Source organism: Glycine soja, chromosome 14, assembly GCF_004193775.1.
Source record: "Glycine soja cultivar W05 chromosome 14, ASM419377v2, whole genome shotgun sequence".
Lineage (NCBI taxonomy): Eukaryota > Viridiplantae > Streptophyta > Magnoliopsida > Fabales > Fabaceae > Glycine > Glycine soja.
The window spans coordinates 91631-107005 of NC_041015.1; the positions used below are offsets into that span (position 1 = coordinate 91631).

The 15375-nt window shown below is 33.3% G+C and overlaps 1 protein-coding gene across 1 annotated transcript; it reads right to left on the bottom strand.

The window, feature by feature from the left end:
• Positions 1-2354: 2354 nt before the first annotated feature.
• On the bottom strand, positions 2355-10360 carry LOC114385347 (CMP-sialic acid transporter 4-like). Its single transcript, XM_028345387.1, has 15 exons — positions 10183-10360; positions 10066-10120; positions 9905-9980; positions 9710-9821; positions 9521-9600; positions 8610-8685; positions 8394-8494; positions 7973-8044; positions 7593-7641; positions 7450-7491; positions 6990-7111; positions 6190-6249; positions 4792-4840; positions 3023-3117; positions 2355-2711 (listed from the first exon to the last, which is right to left on the bottom strand). Exons 1-15 carry the CDS (start codon positions 10207-10209, stop codon positions 2660-2662), a joined length of 1068 nt encoding a protein of 355 aa, XP_028201188.1. The 5' UTR covers positions 10210-10360; the 3' UTR covers positions 2355-2659.
• Between the last annotated feature and the right edge of the window lie 5015 nt (positions 10361-15375).

Sequence of the window (15375 nt, forward strand, 5' to 3'; positions counted from 1 at the left end):
GTGTAATCAATAACCACCGGGCCCAATTGTTTAAGCCAGACCACGCCCAAAACAACGTCAGCACCGCTAATTGGTAATAAGTGAAGAGTGAATGAGAACGCGTGGTTTTGGAGGGATAAGGAAATGGCGTCAGAACGTTGATGGCATTTCAGGATGGAGCTGTTGCCCACCATGATGCGTAACAGGGGGGTATCGTGTAGGGGTAGGGACAGGTATTTGGCCACCCATGGTTGGATGAAGTTGTGGGTGCTGCCACTGTCGATGAGGACGGTGAGGCGATTCGGGCCGATGAAGCCATATATACGAAAGGTGGCTGGTGCCGAGATACCCGAAGAGGCATGCAAGCTGATCGTAGGGGTGGGGTTGTCGGGGTCAGGAGGATCGGTAAGGTCAGGGTCCGTGAGGTGGGTTGTTGTTGTTTGGGTTTCCTTGGTGTCGGCGATGAGGAGGAGGATACAGCCGTGGCATCGGTGTGATGAATTCCATTTTTCATCACAATTATAGCAGAGCCCCTTTTCACGGCGAAGAGCCATTTCTTCGGGGGTGCGATGGACGAAGGGTTGTCGGGGATTAGGTAGGGGAAGGAGTGGGTGGGGTGGGTTTGGGTTTGGGTGGGGTGGTTTGAAAACTCGGCGTCTATCCTGGATTTTGTCCTCCTGGAGTTTGGCTAGGGCGGTGGCCTGCGGGAGGGAGATGGGCTGCAGGGTGAGGACTTCGCGACGAATTTCCAGTGACAAGCCGAAGATGAAGCAGCTAAGGAGGACTTCGCGTTGCGTCAACTTAAATAGAGCACCTTTGGGGTCGTCATAGTACGTCGGCGCCAATTGTGTCTCCAGTGCCTGCAAGAATCCTGACCAGGTGGTGATGAAGCCATTTCAATAGGACCATTGGAACCAGCTGAGGGCAGGTCCGTCAAGGTAAAAGGACACTAGTGTGATGTGTTCCTCCTCTAATTTGATGTGAGGATGCGACAATGTTGGTACTGGTTGAGGAGGTGGTACCGAGGGTTCGTGATTAAAACGGTCGAGAAGCAGGGCAACTTTTGAGGAGAGGTCAAAGTGTTGATCCGCAAAGGACTCATGGTGGACGATCGTTGTTTTTCGAGTTCCATGCTCAGCCATAGTAGGTCGGACCAAAATGATATGAGTAGAGGAATAAAAGCTTCAAAAATGCCTTGAATTCGAGGTCAAGGTAGCCTCCTAACAAAGATAAGTTTACTAAAATATTTACTGATATTCTCATGATTATATAGGCTGCAAAATTTTACAAGCACAACATCAATTTACTGATAATCGAATTTGTGCTCCATTACCGCACTACTAACCACTATTCCATTACTAACAAACTTTGTCTTGTAGCTAACAAACACACTAGCTATTCTGGAATTTGCTAAATGCCTATTACATGTAGTCTTTGAAATGTGCTGGTGTGTCTCTTGGGCCTGCTGCTAACTTGGGCCTTTATGATGTCCTCTCTTGCAGGTATGTTGGTGTTGCTATCATCCTCCCTTTAGATTTGAACAAAAAAACACATAACACTCTCTTCATATTTGAACAAAAAATGTGCAACCTTTCCTTGGCCACTGTAAAACTACCACAACCCATGTTGTTACCATGGATGAGGACGACGTGAATGACAATGGTGTTGAAGGGGACTAGTTCACAAAGGTGGAGATCATAGGGTTTCTAAAGAGGCAATAGAGGAGAAGAATGATACAAAATTGTGGAGTTGAAAGAGGAGAAAAAGGAAAAAGAAAAAAAAATGTAGTGACAGTCGTTAACTACCACAATTTGTAAAGGAAAATTGTCCTTCCTCATTTCCTAACCTTAATTTAATTGGCCAAAAATTACCTAAGACATTTTTAAAATTAAAAAACTTGATTAGAGCATTTAAAAATTTAGAAACCAAATCAAGTTGTGTTAAATAATTTAGGAACCAAATTAGTAATTATTTAATATAATCTACTCCAGGAACACTACTAAATATAACATTGAGTATTAACACACTCTTTCTAAGATAAATAATTCTTAATTAAAATTTGTTAAAAATTACAAAATCATAAAAAATACTCGGTGAATAACAAATGACTCTTAAGAAAATTGATTTCCAAAAATTTAGTCAATAGTTGAGCGTGTATTCAAAAGAATATGTCAAAAAGGATATTACTAACATTTCTCTTATCCCTTGAAAAAAACATTTCTCTTATCCCTTGAAAAAAGCATTTCTCGTATAATATTTCTTACGCGGCAAAGTACTCACTTCATAAAAAGCATTGTCCTCGGCCCTCACTTTGAAATCAGTTCACATGCACAAGAACCTCTCAAATTTGCAAAGGTTCGATCAACAAAGTCACATCGCTTAAACTATAGGTTTTGCCCCCTTTTTAGAACTTAAAAAATTTAGGATGGGGCGTGGGAAGGTGATTCAATTGCTAGGTCAGGGCAACATCCTTAACTACAACAAGAGCTTCTAGTCGAATTTACATCTCACGCATCAAGAAGCATAATGTAGACAATCGAACCTAAGCCTGGTTCTATCCTTGTTGAATGTTGAGATACACACACTATTACAGTGAACTAATATGTATTCGTTTGCTCAAGGCTAAACAACAATGAATAAAAAAATCCAGTATAGGAAAAACAGAAGACAGAAGCCATAGTTATCTTTGTATCTTCCCAGCAGAGTGCAGATAAATTGCAACAGAGACAACACTGTAAACATAATTTAACAAACTTTTATTCAAGAAAAAAAATGGGTATAAAGCAATTTACGAGAGACTACAAAATGAAGCATTAAAAGCTATTGCCCCAAGGCATGCACATCAAAATGAAGCATTTCAAAATTTAACACAAGTTATCATTAAGAGCCAAAGCCATAAAAGTACTAAAAAAAATCAACATTTTAATTTCAGTTGCTGGTATAGTATGATGTATTCATGTATGTGCACTACTTGGGTCATGGAAAGAAAAATACAATATAGGACATGGCAAGCACATTCATGATATAATAAGCAGCAACTTACACTGTGCCCAGGAAGAAGGCAAGGGAGAGATGGAAGCCAAAAAGGAACACAGAAACAACTGCCGTAAGAAGCATTGCAACTGAAGTAGAATACACCTGCGTCAATTGGAAAGTTAATCACAAATTTGAAATCCACTTCAAAGGTTTTTGCTTGAGCTAGTAAGGCTGTAAGAGTGCTGTAACGTTTGAATAAACTAAGAAAAACAGAAGCACACATATAGATCACATTTGATGAAAGCATTCATCAATCATCATAATGCAGCTCTACTTCTAAACACTAGATACAGAATAAAACTTGTGTGCAGTTCATTAAGCGAGCTCAAATTCTACAATCAATATATGATAATGTGTTCAGATTTCCAACTCATCTAACCTCCGATTGTATCCCATTAATAATTAATATTAATTTTGTTTTATAAAATCTTTCTGAATAGAGAATGTGATCAAATAGTATAGAGATAGATAGGTCATAGGAGAAATGAGAGAGCCCAAAACTCCAATAAAGATGCTTTCAAAGCAAGCAAAAGTTAGAGAGAAAAGGAAAAGATGGCCACAGTTTATAGCTCCATGTTTTTCTCTCTTACACTAATCCAGCAAGTTTTTAAGATCCCTGATTAGATGTTTTATTTTCAACCGCAATACTCACGTGGATAAAGAAACAAATTGTTGAAGGCTTCTAATATAAGCATGTTATTTTTGTTACAAACAATTGTAGAATTAGAAGACGAACTTCTGACAGAAGATGCTGGGGCAGCAGAATTGAGTTAGGCTTAACTCAACCCAAAAGTTAGTTTATGAGATGAAGATTGTCCAAGTGAGGCCTGATTCTTATTTTTTTTATATTGCCATTGGAAAATGAAGCTAGGGAGATTGTACTAGGAAAGTCGCAGGCCAAGTATATTTTTGGACAAGTGAGGCCTGAGGGTTGCCCAATATCAGATCTATAAGAAGTTTTGATAACATCTTGAATTTCAATCAGGCCTAATTCAATCCCGAAAGTTAGCTCATGAGATGAGGATTGTCCAAACATTTATTATCTCTATTTTGGCCATATGTATAATCCATGTGAGATTTCAACACAGAAGATATAAAAATAATTGTTAGAGAGCATCTTGTATTCAGGATAAATATCTCTTATTTAGGGGCTGTATTTTGCTGTTAATAATTCGGATTTGATATGTATATTTTCTGATTTATTTTCCTAGTTCCCTGAAATCAGAGATTGTAAATCACATTATATATACTCAAACACAGGATTTCCTCATGCAATTCAGAAATCGTTTCTCCTTTCTCAAGTATGATGATAAGAAAAGAAATAAAATCATATCGGACAGAGTAAAGTGATGGTAGAAATTTTAATATATTCTTCATTTAACTGTAGAACCAGAGAGCAAACATCTAACGAGCATCACTAAAGTTTTGTCCGTAAAGAATAGTGGGGGTCTACAGCAAAGTAACAATATCATACACTCTACCCAACAAGAGATACCCGCAAGGGCACATAACTCTAACCCCACAATTTTTTGCATAATTTTATATTTATATTCAGTATGTGTGACCATAAAATCCAGATACATACAACAAAAAGTGTATCATATGAACAAACAAATACTAAAAAGTTATTGTAGATTTAGCATGTTTAATCATATGAACAATTCCAATTATAAAAACAAAACCCATAATCTTAATTAAACTCATGAAAGTTTCAAATTCTATTAATGCAACTAAATGGTAGAAGTATCATAACACAGTCATAAACCCAAGTCTTACTTTCACAATGTTGTCAGCATACTTCATTACCATTGATACAGCAATTCCACTGCAAAAAGAAACAACCACGTAAACACATTACATTAACAAGAAAATCAAAACTGTAAAACAATAAAATAATAAAAATTTCTGCTAGTATTCACTTGAAAAGAGATTCACATTTTTTGTGTAGTAAAAGAGATAGAAACAGAAACACAGAAAGAGAGAGGACTTGATGAGTTAAAGGAAAATAGCTTAAAAATGACAACAGTTGAAAATAGAAATCACCAAAGATAAAGTTGAAATAAAGCCTGTTTCATGCAATTGGCACATGAACCTTCCCGAGATTTGCTTATTCACAGTTTCATCAACCATCAAAAGTTGTTTCATCTTTTTGTCACTCATACTCCACAGTCCACATCTCAAGTAACCTTTCATTTCAGGAAGAAACAGAAGAAGCATCCAAGCAAAGGAGGGGAAATGGTTGAATAATAGAACACCAAGAACAGAAGCCAGTGTACGACTCTTGGCCAATTCAAAAGAACTGAGCCTAAGCTCATACAGGGATGCAACCAGAGAATGGACTGCTGGGAGAAAGCTATTTTCTGGCCAAAATAAAAAAATTACCCCAGCATGCCTCGCACCCACTCCTCCTCCTTATATTCCCACTCTACTCCCAACTGATTTGTCAACTCAGCATAACAAATTCCCCTGCTGTCTTGAATTTGCTCTAAAGCCTAATTCAACCTCAAAAGCTAGCTCATGTGGTGAGAATTGTCCGAGCCTGTATAAGCTCTACTTTTGCCATATCTATAGTCGATGTTGGATCTCAATAGACTGCATCCCAACAACTAGTGGTGGAGGGAGGGGGTGACCCACAAGGGCCATGGTCACCCCCAAGCTTTTAAAGTGTATTTATATTGTTAAACAAAAATCTTTGGCCCTCCTAGCTATCTACCATAAAATGAAAAAAAAAAATTATCTATACTGTTGTTCTATTTCTTCTCTGACACACTACTCTACTCTACCTCCACTTGGTTTTCTTCTTTGAGAATTTGAATTTTCATCAGTTCCTCCAGTTCTTCACTCTCGATCAAATCTCAATTCCTCTTTATTTCCCACAATTTAATCATTTGTTAGAATCATATTGAGTTTCTTTTCATTGAAGTGAATAAAATCCAAAATGAGCACCATACTTCTATCCTTTGAAGTTTTAAGGAAAGATTACAAGAAGACAAGTAAAACCCAAAATGAATAAAATCAAGAAACATATTCTGAACCCACATACAAATTGTACCAGTTGGGTTAAAAACCTTAACAAAGTAGAGAAAGAGGTAAACAATGTTAAGTAGGTAGTCCTCAATAAATTTAGGGAAAAACTTCCAGCCCTCAATAAATTTTATAAAGCTAGTCATTTACCTGAGTGCATGGTTGAAAATCATGAGAACTGTAATGAATGAATATCCATGGAAGAATCCCCTGAATAAAGACATAAGGCATATATTACTGACGTGACAATTTAGGCTTTATAACTACAATGGCAATAAACATGCTTGTTTATAATACTTGGCACTGACTTAAATGATCAAACAACATATATTATGTGTTATTGTTATGAACATTAGCGTAGGAACGAGTCACAGGCCTAGACACAAAAGACTTCTTTCGACCTATAGTGAAAGAAAGAAGCAGGCTCATCCTTGACTGAGCCCCTCCTAAACTAACACTTTTTAGTGAGAGAGAAGCTGACTCGTCCTTGACCAAGCCCCTCCTAAACTAACACAAGTTTTTCTGAATATTTCTCCTTGATTGAATTTCAATCAAGTCTGCCATTTAAATAGGCTACAAAAATATCCCTAACAATTAAATATGATAAAATAAAAATAAAGAGAATCCTAGTTGATAGGATCATAACTAACAATTATCCTAATTGATTAAATAAAAATAAAGAGAATCCTAACAAATAATTATCCTAAAGAATATAATAAAGATCTGATCTGAAATCAGGATTCTGATATCAAATCTTATTAAGATGGGAAAAGATAAATTAACAAGATAAAATAAATAATTCAAGATTTACATACAATAATCCTAATTTGTGGCCATATCAGTTATCCCATTTGATGAGAATATTTTCTTCACATATGAACACAAGAAAATAGAGAACAAAGATCAAAACAAACTGCAAAGTCAAAATCTGAAAGAAGAGATCGAATTACTTGTTCATCACCGCATCAAAATCTTGAACCAACATTGCAACAGCATTGAAACACATGCCGAAGACATATAACCAGAAGTTCTGAACATTTATGTTCCGTGAAGGACGCTTTTTTATAATAGCCTGCCAAAAATTAAGAAAACTACTAAGCCACAATTGATGGCTAACACATCTTACTCAATGCTATAGTAATAGAGTGCATAAACCTTATTTTAAGCAGACTGGCACATCTCCAATGATTAATCAAATTTAGCTCAAGCATTAATAAATTCAGATAGACTGATTAAATAATTTGAACTTAATACAAAAAGCGTTTGAATGTAAAACAATTTTTAAGCAGCATATTCCATCAGTCAATAGTAATCAACAGAACAGAGTATAATTTTGGCTGTAGATTGCAGTGGAGTGTCATTTCATGAAACCTCAAGGGGATTAATGTAACTGCTCCAAACTAAAATTACCTCAGTATATACTCCTGCAAAACCACTCAAGAGAGCCATGACCTAAAAAGGAAAAGTTCATCATGCTCAGTTTCAAGCCAAAAATTCAGCTTATATTACTTTATATTCCTAATGTGAAAGCACCACAAGCGTCAACAACTCACAATTGCCATCACCCAACCTTGAAAGGGAGTTTGAAGAACACGATCAGAACTGAAAACACAATACAAATTTTTCCAGAGAAATATTAAAAAAATTATCAATAAAATGTAAAACTTCTGCAATACTTTTTGGGTGTAGATTGCAGGTATATCCCTACTATTTATGTATGATACAAGCAAGGAGAAGTTACTGTAATATCACACATTTTTCAGCAGTCACACTTGCTAAATTACTAACCTATCATTAATGGTTCATTTGTTTGTTACATCTATACATAAAAATTTCATTAACATGTTTATTACTAGAGAACATCTATACAACAGTCATGGGAACATACAAATACACAAGTGATGGCCACATGTCAGCCTTAAATTATTCTTACTTTGAATTCAACTGGGCTGTAGTGCACCCAGCAGCGAGTAGAACAAAAGCAGCCCACTGAATCTCACTTAACCTGAAATGTAACAAGAACACGATGCCAAGCAGCAAACCATGAATTTCAGTGATGTAATGAGTCCAACTAAATAACATTTCTCAGTCATTAAGCTTAAAATGATTAAATATCCAAAATAAAGAATAATAGCAGTTAATTATGTTCATACAACATTTCATAATAGAATGAGCTATAAAGCAAGTGAAAGTAGGACGAAAGGAAGGAGCTTTTCCTGCTCGTTTTTGTCCACATAAAAGTTTTGCATACAGAGGACCCGACTTGCATTGATCCTTCACTACAGCTCTCATGACGAAAGGAGAATTGACAATTTTTTGTTTTTGCATTTAAGAAGAGAGAACAAAAGACTTACCTTTTCTTAAGTATAATTCTGTATAGGACACCCGTACTGATAATATTAAAGTTCTTTAATATTTGATAGCCTGGAGCATCTACATATGCAAAGATGTAATACTGCCATAAATTGAAAAGTAAATACAATCAGATTCAGAACGCATTAACATATTTGTTGCAATAAGTTGTAGAACAATCCCATTGCCACCATAACAAACAACCATCCATCACCAACCTGAAGCAAATTTTTGACAAGGTAAAGTGCTGCAGGAATAGGATACACTATAACTTCATCCAAGGTTGTAGTCAACCTATGTCCAAGGAACAATAGACATCAAGTTATCAAGTTATTTAAATTCATTCTATATAAAACACCAACAAGGGGGTCTAGCTCAATTGGTTGAGCAATGTGCGTGAGTTGTTGTAAACCCAGATTAAAAAACCACCAACAAGGGGAAAAAGTAAAGCTTCAATAAAAAAGATGAAGTTGCAAATACATAAACACCACCGGGAAAATTAAGTGAACCCATTGGCCTACTCAACACAATTAACAATATAGGTTCTAGCCTTGTGAACTCCTCTCCACCAAAAGAACACAGTTCAGACCCTCCCCCCAACACACATAAAATAAACACCATATAAAGGAATGTTTGTCGCCTTCCAAGAAAAAAAAAGGAATGTTTGTCTGTTTTTCAAAATTAAAATATCAAAATATAGTGGTGGAGTAGTCATGCGGAATACAGTTCAAAATCCCATTAAGACAGTTTTTGGTTTTATAAGTTACCTTGTAAGACCATATAACCAAATGTTTTGATTACCAAGTGCAACTGTGCTTAGTAGTATAGGATGAAGTATTAAATTTTCAATCAGATTCACAAAGTAAACAACTACTTTCTTCCTATGAATTAGCCATACACAGGTTATTTCTTCAGGGAATAAGGAAGCCCAAGAGTTTACAAATGCAATTAACAGTCAAATTAGTCCAGTTCCAAAACTGTCAAAAAGATCGGATTAAAGATGTTCACAACCATAAATAAAGGTAAAATGCACTGTTAAAATGTTAATATATTCCCTGACTTGCAGCTCCTCATTATTGCGGACATAGTAGTATTTAAGAAATCTAAACAAAACAAAAAATGGCATCACCTGTTGTCCTCATTGACACCGTCTTTTTTCCATATTCTTCCCAAGGCCACAAGGGATATAGCACATTTTAAAGTCTCCACCTATAACCAAAAGGGTAAGAAAGCAGGTTTAGGTTTGAAGTTATGAAAGATAATAAAAGTAGAAATAACAGAATGAGCGTATAGGATATGAGGATGTGATATATCTCACCATAAAGTTAGCAGTAGTGACACTATACTCATACTTGCCAGCTCTCTTGGACCAAACGATTAGAATGCCTTGCGAACTAGTAAGAACAGTCAATGCAAGTGTAACAACTGACCTATACCAACAGGCAACAGGGATAATAATTAAGAAATCAAACAAGTAAGTATTTCACTTATTATATGTGAATTGTTGTCATACTTGCGCTTCCACTTTACTTTCTCCCTGTGGCTGTCAATTTTGGTTTCTCCCTCGGAAGTCAAATCGTTATCTGGGACTGGAAGAGACACGAAACAGATGTTACATTAACACAACACAACTATCCATTATCCAGCCTGGAGGAGCGATAGCGATACCAGTACCTGACAGCAAAAATGATTTTCCAACGTCCTCAACGCCCGCATCCCTAACTTCATCCTACAACAACAATGCATCAAAATCGTACTATTAATTGAAGAAATATGCGAAAAAAGACTGACCTCGTCTTTGATTTTCCTGTATTCCATTATAACACAGAGATCTACGCTTTGTGCATTGGATAAACAGAGTTCAAACTCTAAACTCTTACTTTCCTTGATGCCACCGGCAACAGATCTCGGCTGCTCACCTATTATGATATGATAAAGCCACGCTTCCTTTCTGACCTCTCTTTGCTATGCATAAATAAAAGTTTACTATCCCTTTACCGACTTAACTATATTTTTCATTTCATTTTTTTAAATTTTATTCTTAATAAATTAATTTGACATATTTTATCAACTTTTTTTATTATAACTTTTGTTTTTAATTTTTTTTCCAAATTTTATCCCTAACTTTTAAGCTTAATAATAAATAAATGATTTAGATAAAATTTGTAATTTTCTTAAAAATTAGAGGTAGAAATAGCAACTAAGCCTTTGAATTATTTGTGTGATTAGATAAGTGTTGATTTTAAATAGAAGTGATTTTGTAAAATTAATTATGATTAAAATTAATTTTGAAATTATGTTTATGGTTGGATATTATTATTATAAAATTAAATGAGGAGTAAAATTTAGTATAAATCTTTTGATCTAATAAAAAATTATTTAAAATTGTTCAATTCATAATCAAATTTAAATTCAAAATTAATTTTAAATCTTTTTTCAACGTGAAACCAAAACTAAATTTGAACTCATAATTAATGCTGGAAGGTAAGATCAAATACAGACTAATGATTTTAGTATTATAAAATTACATAATTTTTTACTTTTTTTCTTTAAACATTTAAAATAACCCTCTTAGAGCACATAATGATGTAATGCATGAAGGGGTATCAATTTATATTTTTTAAACAATTAAAAGATCAGCGCTAGAGTAAAAGAAAAAAAGTAAGGAAAATTTATGTAGTTTTACAAAAGTATAAAAATATATGTATAATTTACTCTTATTTTAGTAATTATTGATCATTTTAGTTTTCCATGTTTTTCTACCACTATTCATCTATTTTATTTTATAACACTTCACTTTATTCATTTAATAATTCATTGTCTATTTTATTTAATGTTTACGAACTAACTTTTTAACCACAACCAGAATTATGTTGTCTGGGCACGTTAAAGAATATACTTCATAATAGCATTTTTTTAATCCATTAAAAAATCACATTAATCTATCTTGTTAACCATTAACGTGCAAAGACGGTGGTGCCCGTTTCATTTCTTTCTAACTAGTTCTTACTATGAGCTATTTGTGCCTCTGAAAAATTCATTTTCCTTCTTCACATTTCTTCTCAATCTGGTGATTATCACTCAAATACTTTTTCTAAATAAATAACAACTAATTCATTTTTTTCTTGCAAATTTCTTCTTCTATGTATATTGTTGTGTGTATATATGCTTTGGCTTCATTTTCGTAGATTTTATTTGAGGTATAAAAAAAAACTCTTAGGAAGTATGTTTTATTGTAGATCCATTTTTCGTGGCTAATTGAGAGTAGGACATTTGCATGTATCTACTCCATTTTTTCGTGCTAATCATATTTTTTCTTAATATGTATATTATTTATCCATGTTTCTTGCATGTATTTTTTCCCACTAAAATCTTCGACCACATTTGATATTTAGTTAGGACATTTCTCTTGGTACACGGCCCTCCTTGCGTTTTTGTGGTAAAATTGTTAAAAGCTTGCTAATGGCTTATTTTTCTTTCTTGGAGACATTTACCAACTAATTAGTCTTTTCTTCTTTGTTCTTTTATATTTTATTAAAAAAATAGCAAGGGTAAAAATGAAAACATAGTCTTTACACGTACTCAACAACACTTAATATTATCTTTGCCATAATATATTAGATACATCATACACTTCAACACATATTTAATCTATTTTACATTGGCACGTATTAGATTTTTCCAACTTTTGCATGTTTTCCACAATGTTTGTACTATCATTTAAAACCACAAGAATTTATTACTATATAAAAGGACTTTAACATCAATTTTAGAGGAGTTTCAACATCAATTTTTTATAACGGCTAAATATGAGTTATTTTGATAATAAAAATATATTAAAAATATCTTTAAAAATATTTATTTAGTAGTTATCTTTGACTTAAATGATAAGAATTGATATTTTTGTTATTTATGACTTGCAGATATAAAAAGGATGAATTAAAAGAAAAAAAAGATCGAAAAAATATCAAAAATATGGATAAGAAAGATTTTCAGCATCGACCAAGAAGCCAGAATAGACAACCCACACGTTGGGTCTATCCCTTAGGGGAACATCATGGAAATCTCCTCTAATAGGGGTTTCATTTACTCATTTTCTTTCTTTCACCCCTCTTATCCCATAATTTCTTATACTTCATCCATTCTAAAGCCCTCAATGGCTATGAGTGGTTAAACCCCAAATTAGGGGTCTAAAAGCCAAAAGATATATTGTACACTTCATATTTATCAATGCAAACAGGTGTTTTCTATACCATTGTCTTTACTGCTTTTATCTTGCATTATTCATCTTTATATTCTTTTAGGGTTAGACGCTCGGGAGAGGGTAACTTCTAAATAAGATTTAAAGAAGGTATGCATGCATTGGTTTTAGGGGTTAGACTCTTGGAAGATGATAACTTCTAACAGAACAAAAAGAAAGGATTTCACAGGAAAGTCATTGCTAGACATAGAATGATTATTTTATGCCCATGCATTCTTGCAAACATCTAAAATTTATCCTGCATGCATTTTATTTGTTGAGTCTTTGTAAAAGAATTTGAAAGATAGATAAATAAAATAGGTTTGTCATCGTGAGGAATCAGGGACAAGTAATTGAACAGATGTATATAAAATGATAGCAATGGAATGCCAATCCTCGGGCTTTATTTGTAAAGTCTTGATTCCTTGGTAATCGAAACCCAATGATCTATGAATTCGTCCATGTTTGACTAGCCAAGAAGGCAAACGACCTTGCATTTTTTTGCTTCTCCTGAATTTTTTAATGAATTTGGTATTATTCTTTCCTATTTACATTACAATGAAATTAAAAAAAAAGAAAGCGTTATTTCTTATTGTACTTTAAAAAAATGTGTCAGATGGTATCTCTAAAGTAGATGGCAGTTGATAGAATAATTATTGACCATAATTGCCAATATGAGTACTGTATCCAATATGAAACTTGTGGTTGATTGTAAAACATTTATTCTCTCGTTGAGAACTCATTTGATTTTCATATATTTCTTGAGATATTTTCTTACGAAGTTTCACCTAAATTGATAAAGAAAAATCATAAACTCATACATCTTAGGCAAACAAGGTAGGTCAGGTCCCAACATTATCACGTTCTGATTTTATTTCTTTTATCTTCTATTTTTATCTTTTATTTTTCTTATCTTGTCTTTTCTTATCTTTATCTTAATCTTTTATTTTCTCTTATCTTTTACTTTTCTTATCTTTAAATCTTTTAATTTAAATCTTTTATTTTTTTCCTTCTATTTTGATATTTAAATCTTTATCTTATCTACTATATTTTCTTATCTTTATTTTAAATTCTTTATCTATTGCTTTTAAATTGAGTTTGCATTAATCTAAATACAAACAAAGTCCACGTGGGTTCGACACTTACTACTTGTGACAATTTGGTACACTTGCCAACGAGTTAATAATTTTATAATCAATGTTGAAATTGTCGTCGTTGAAAGTAGACATTTTTCAACATTTGATTTTAAAATTGATATTGAAAATCATTATCTATATCATTTCTAGCTGAAACCGATGTTGAAATATGGTCAAAATTGTGTATTCTAAAATGTTTTTACATCGATTCTAAAAAAAATCAATGTTAAAAATCGTATACAACATTTTTTAGCAAAATCGATGTTGAATGTGTTATATCACACTGATTTTGGCCAAAATCAATCTCGAATGTGTCTTTATAACATCAGTTTTAACCAAAACCAATATAGTATAACACACTTAACATTGGTTTTAGACCAACCGATGTGGTATACTTCAATGGTTAGCATCATGCATGATAGGATTGCCCTTGCACTTTCATTTATGTTCTGTTAACAACAAAGTTTTACATTGATTGAAAAGTACATTATATAAATAAATATCATAATAAAAAAAGTATCTTAAAAGAAAAAATTAAGTAAAATAATGTTGCACAAGAGATAATAAAACATTAAAACTCTTATAGAAAGCTAAGTAAATATAAATTACAACACAAATCTATTGAATTAGTATTGTCATTGCTTCTATAGGTTAATAACAATAAACATCAAGGTTGTAGAACCTCGAACAAAAAAAAATTGTTCTCAATTTAGAGACAAGACAACAACTTCCAAAAACCACTTAATGCGGGAAAGGAAGATGAAGAAAAAGCAAACATAAGATGAATAACCTACAACAAAAGGTGCATGTTGATGAACAATGTTAAGCCTAAAATAACATTGATTCAGTGGCAATGTCATGTTTGGTTAGAGTAGGTTGCACTACATATGAACAAGATGCACAACAAGTCAATTGTCAATGACAAACACAGGCAAAACATTTGACAATCCTTTAGTACTAAACTAGAGATTCACAACCAGTGTAGCAAGAAAATTACAAGGTAATAATCAGAGACTTCTTTCTTGATAGATTATGTCAATGGGAATAACCTAAAATAAATACCAAAATTTGAGCCACCGGTGTCACTGAGAGAAAGCTAAACCTTTACGTTTTCACATTGAATAACATGATAATAAATACCAATTTTTTTAATTAGAAATAAAAAAAATACCAAGAACAAAAATATGATTAATAAGGCAATGGTATAAGAATGATAGAGATACTAATATATCTGAGCTTTGCATATTAACATTCATAGCTTTAGGTAATATATAAGGCAAGTGCATATTTTTATCCAACTTATTTCACAAATATTTGCAGCATGCTAGAAAAAAAATACTATATAGCAATTAGCAAAGAGAAAATTTGGATGACCTTTTTCACACCTTAAATAAAACATTGACCTTGTTAAAACAATAAATGTGTGATTCATCAACATTTAAAGAGTTACAATAAAGGCTTTAACGAAAATTGTGTGGAAATTACGTAACAACTATTTTGCTTTTGATATGTACATACATGGATTTAATTGTAGGCATCCATTTGCCATGGCAATTTAACGAGCTTTGAATCCATTAGTGATCCTCAACCTTGTATAAGAAACGGGTA

What these genes read in the sequence shown, in the direction of transcription:
- LOC114385347 (XM_028345387.1), bottom strand. Translation starts at nt 10,209, where the DNA reads ATGGAATACAGGAAAATCAAAGACGAG. An exon ending in ACAGGAAAATCAAAGACGAG is followed by an intron (nt 10,121 to 10,182) that starts GTCAGTCTTTTT and finishes TTGTTGTTGTAG; the next exon opens with GATGAAGTTAGGGATGCGGG. An exon ending in AAAGTAAAGTGGAAGCGCAA is followed by an intron (nt 9,822 to 9,904) that starts GTATGACAACAA and finishes CTGTTGGTATAG; the next exon opens with GTCAGTTGTTACACTTGCAT.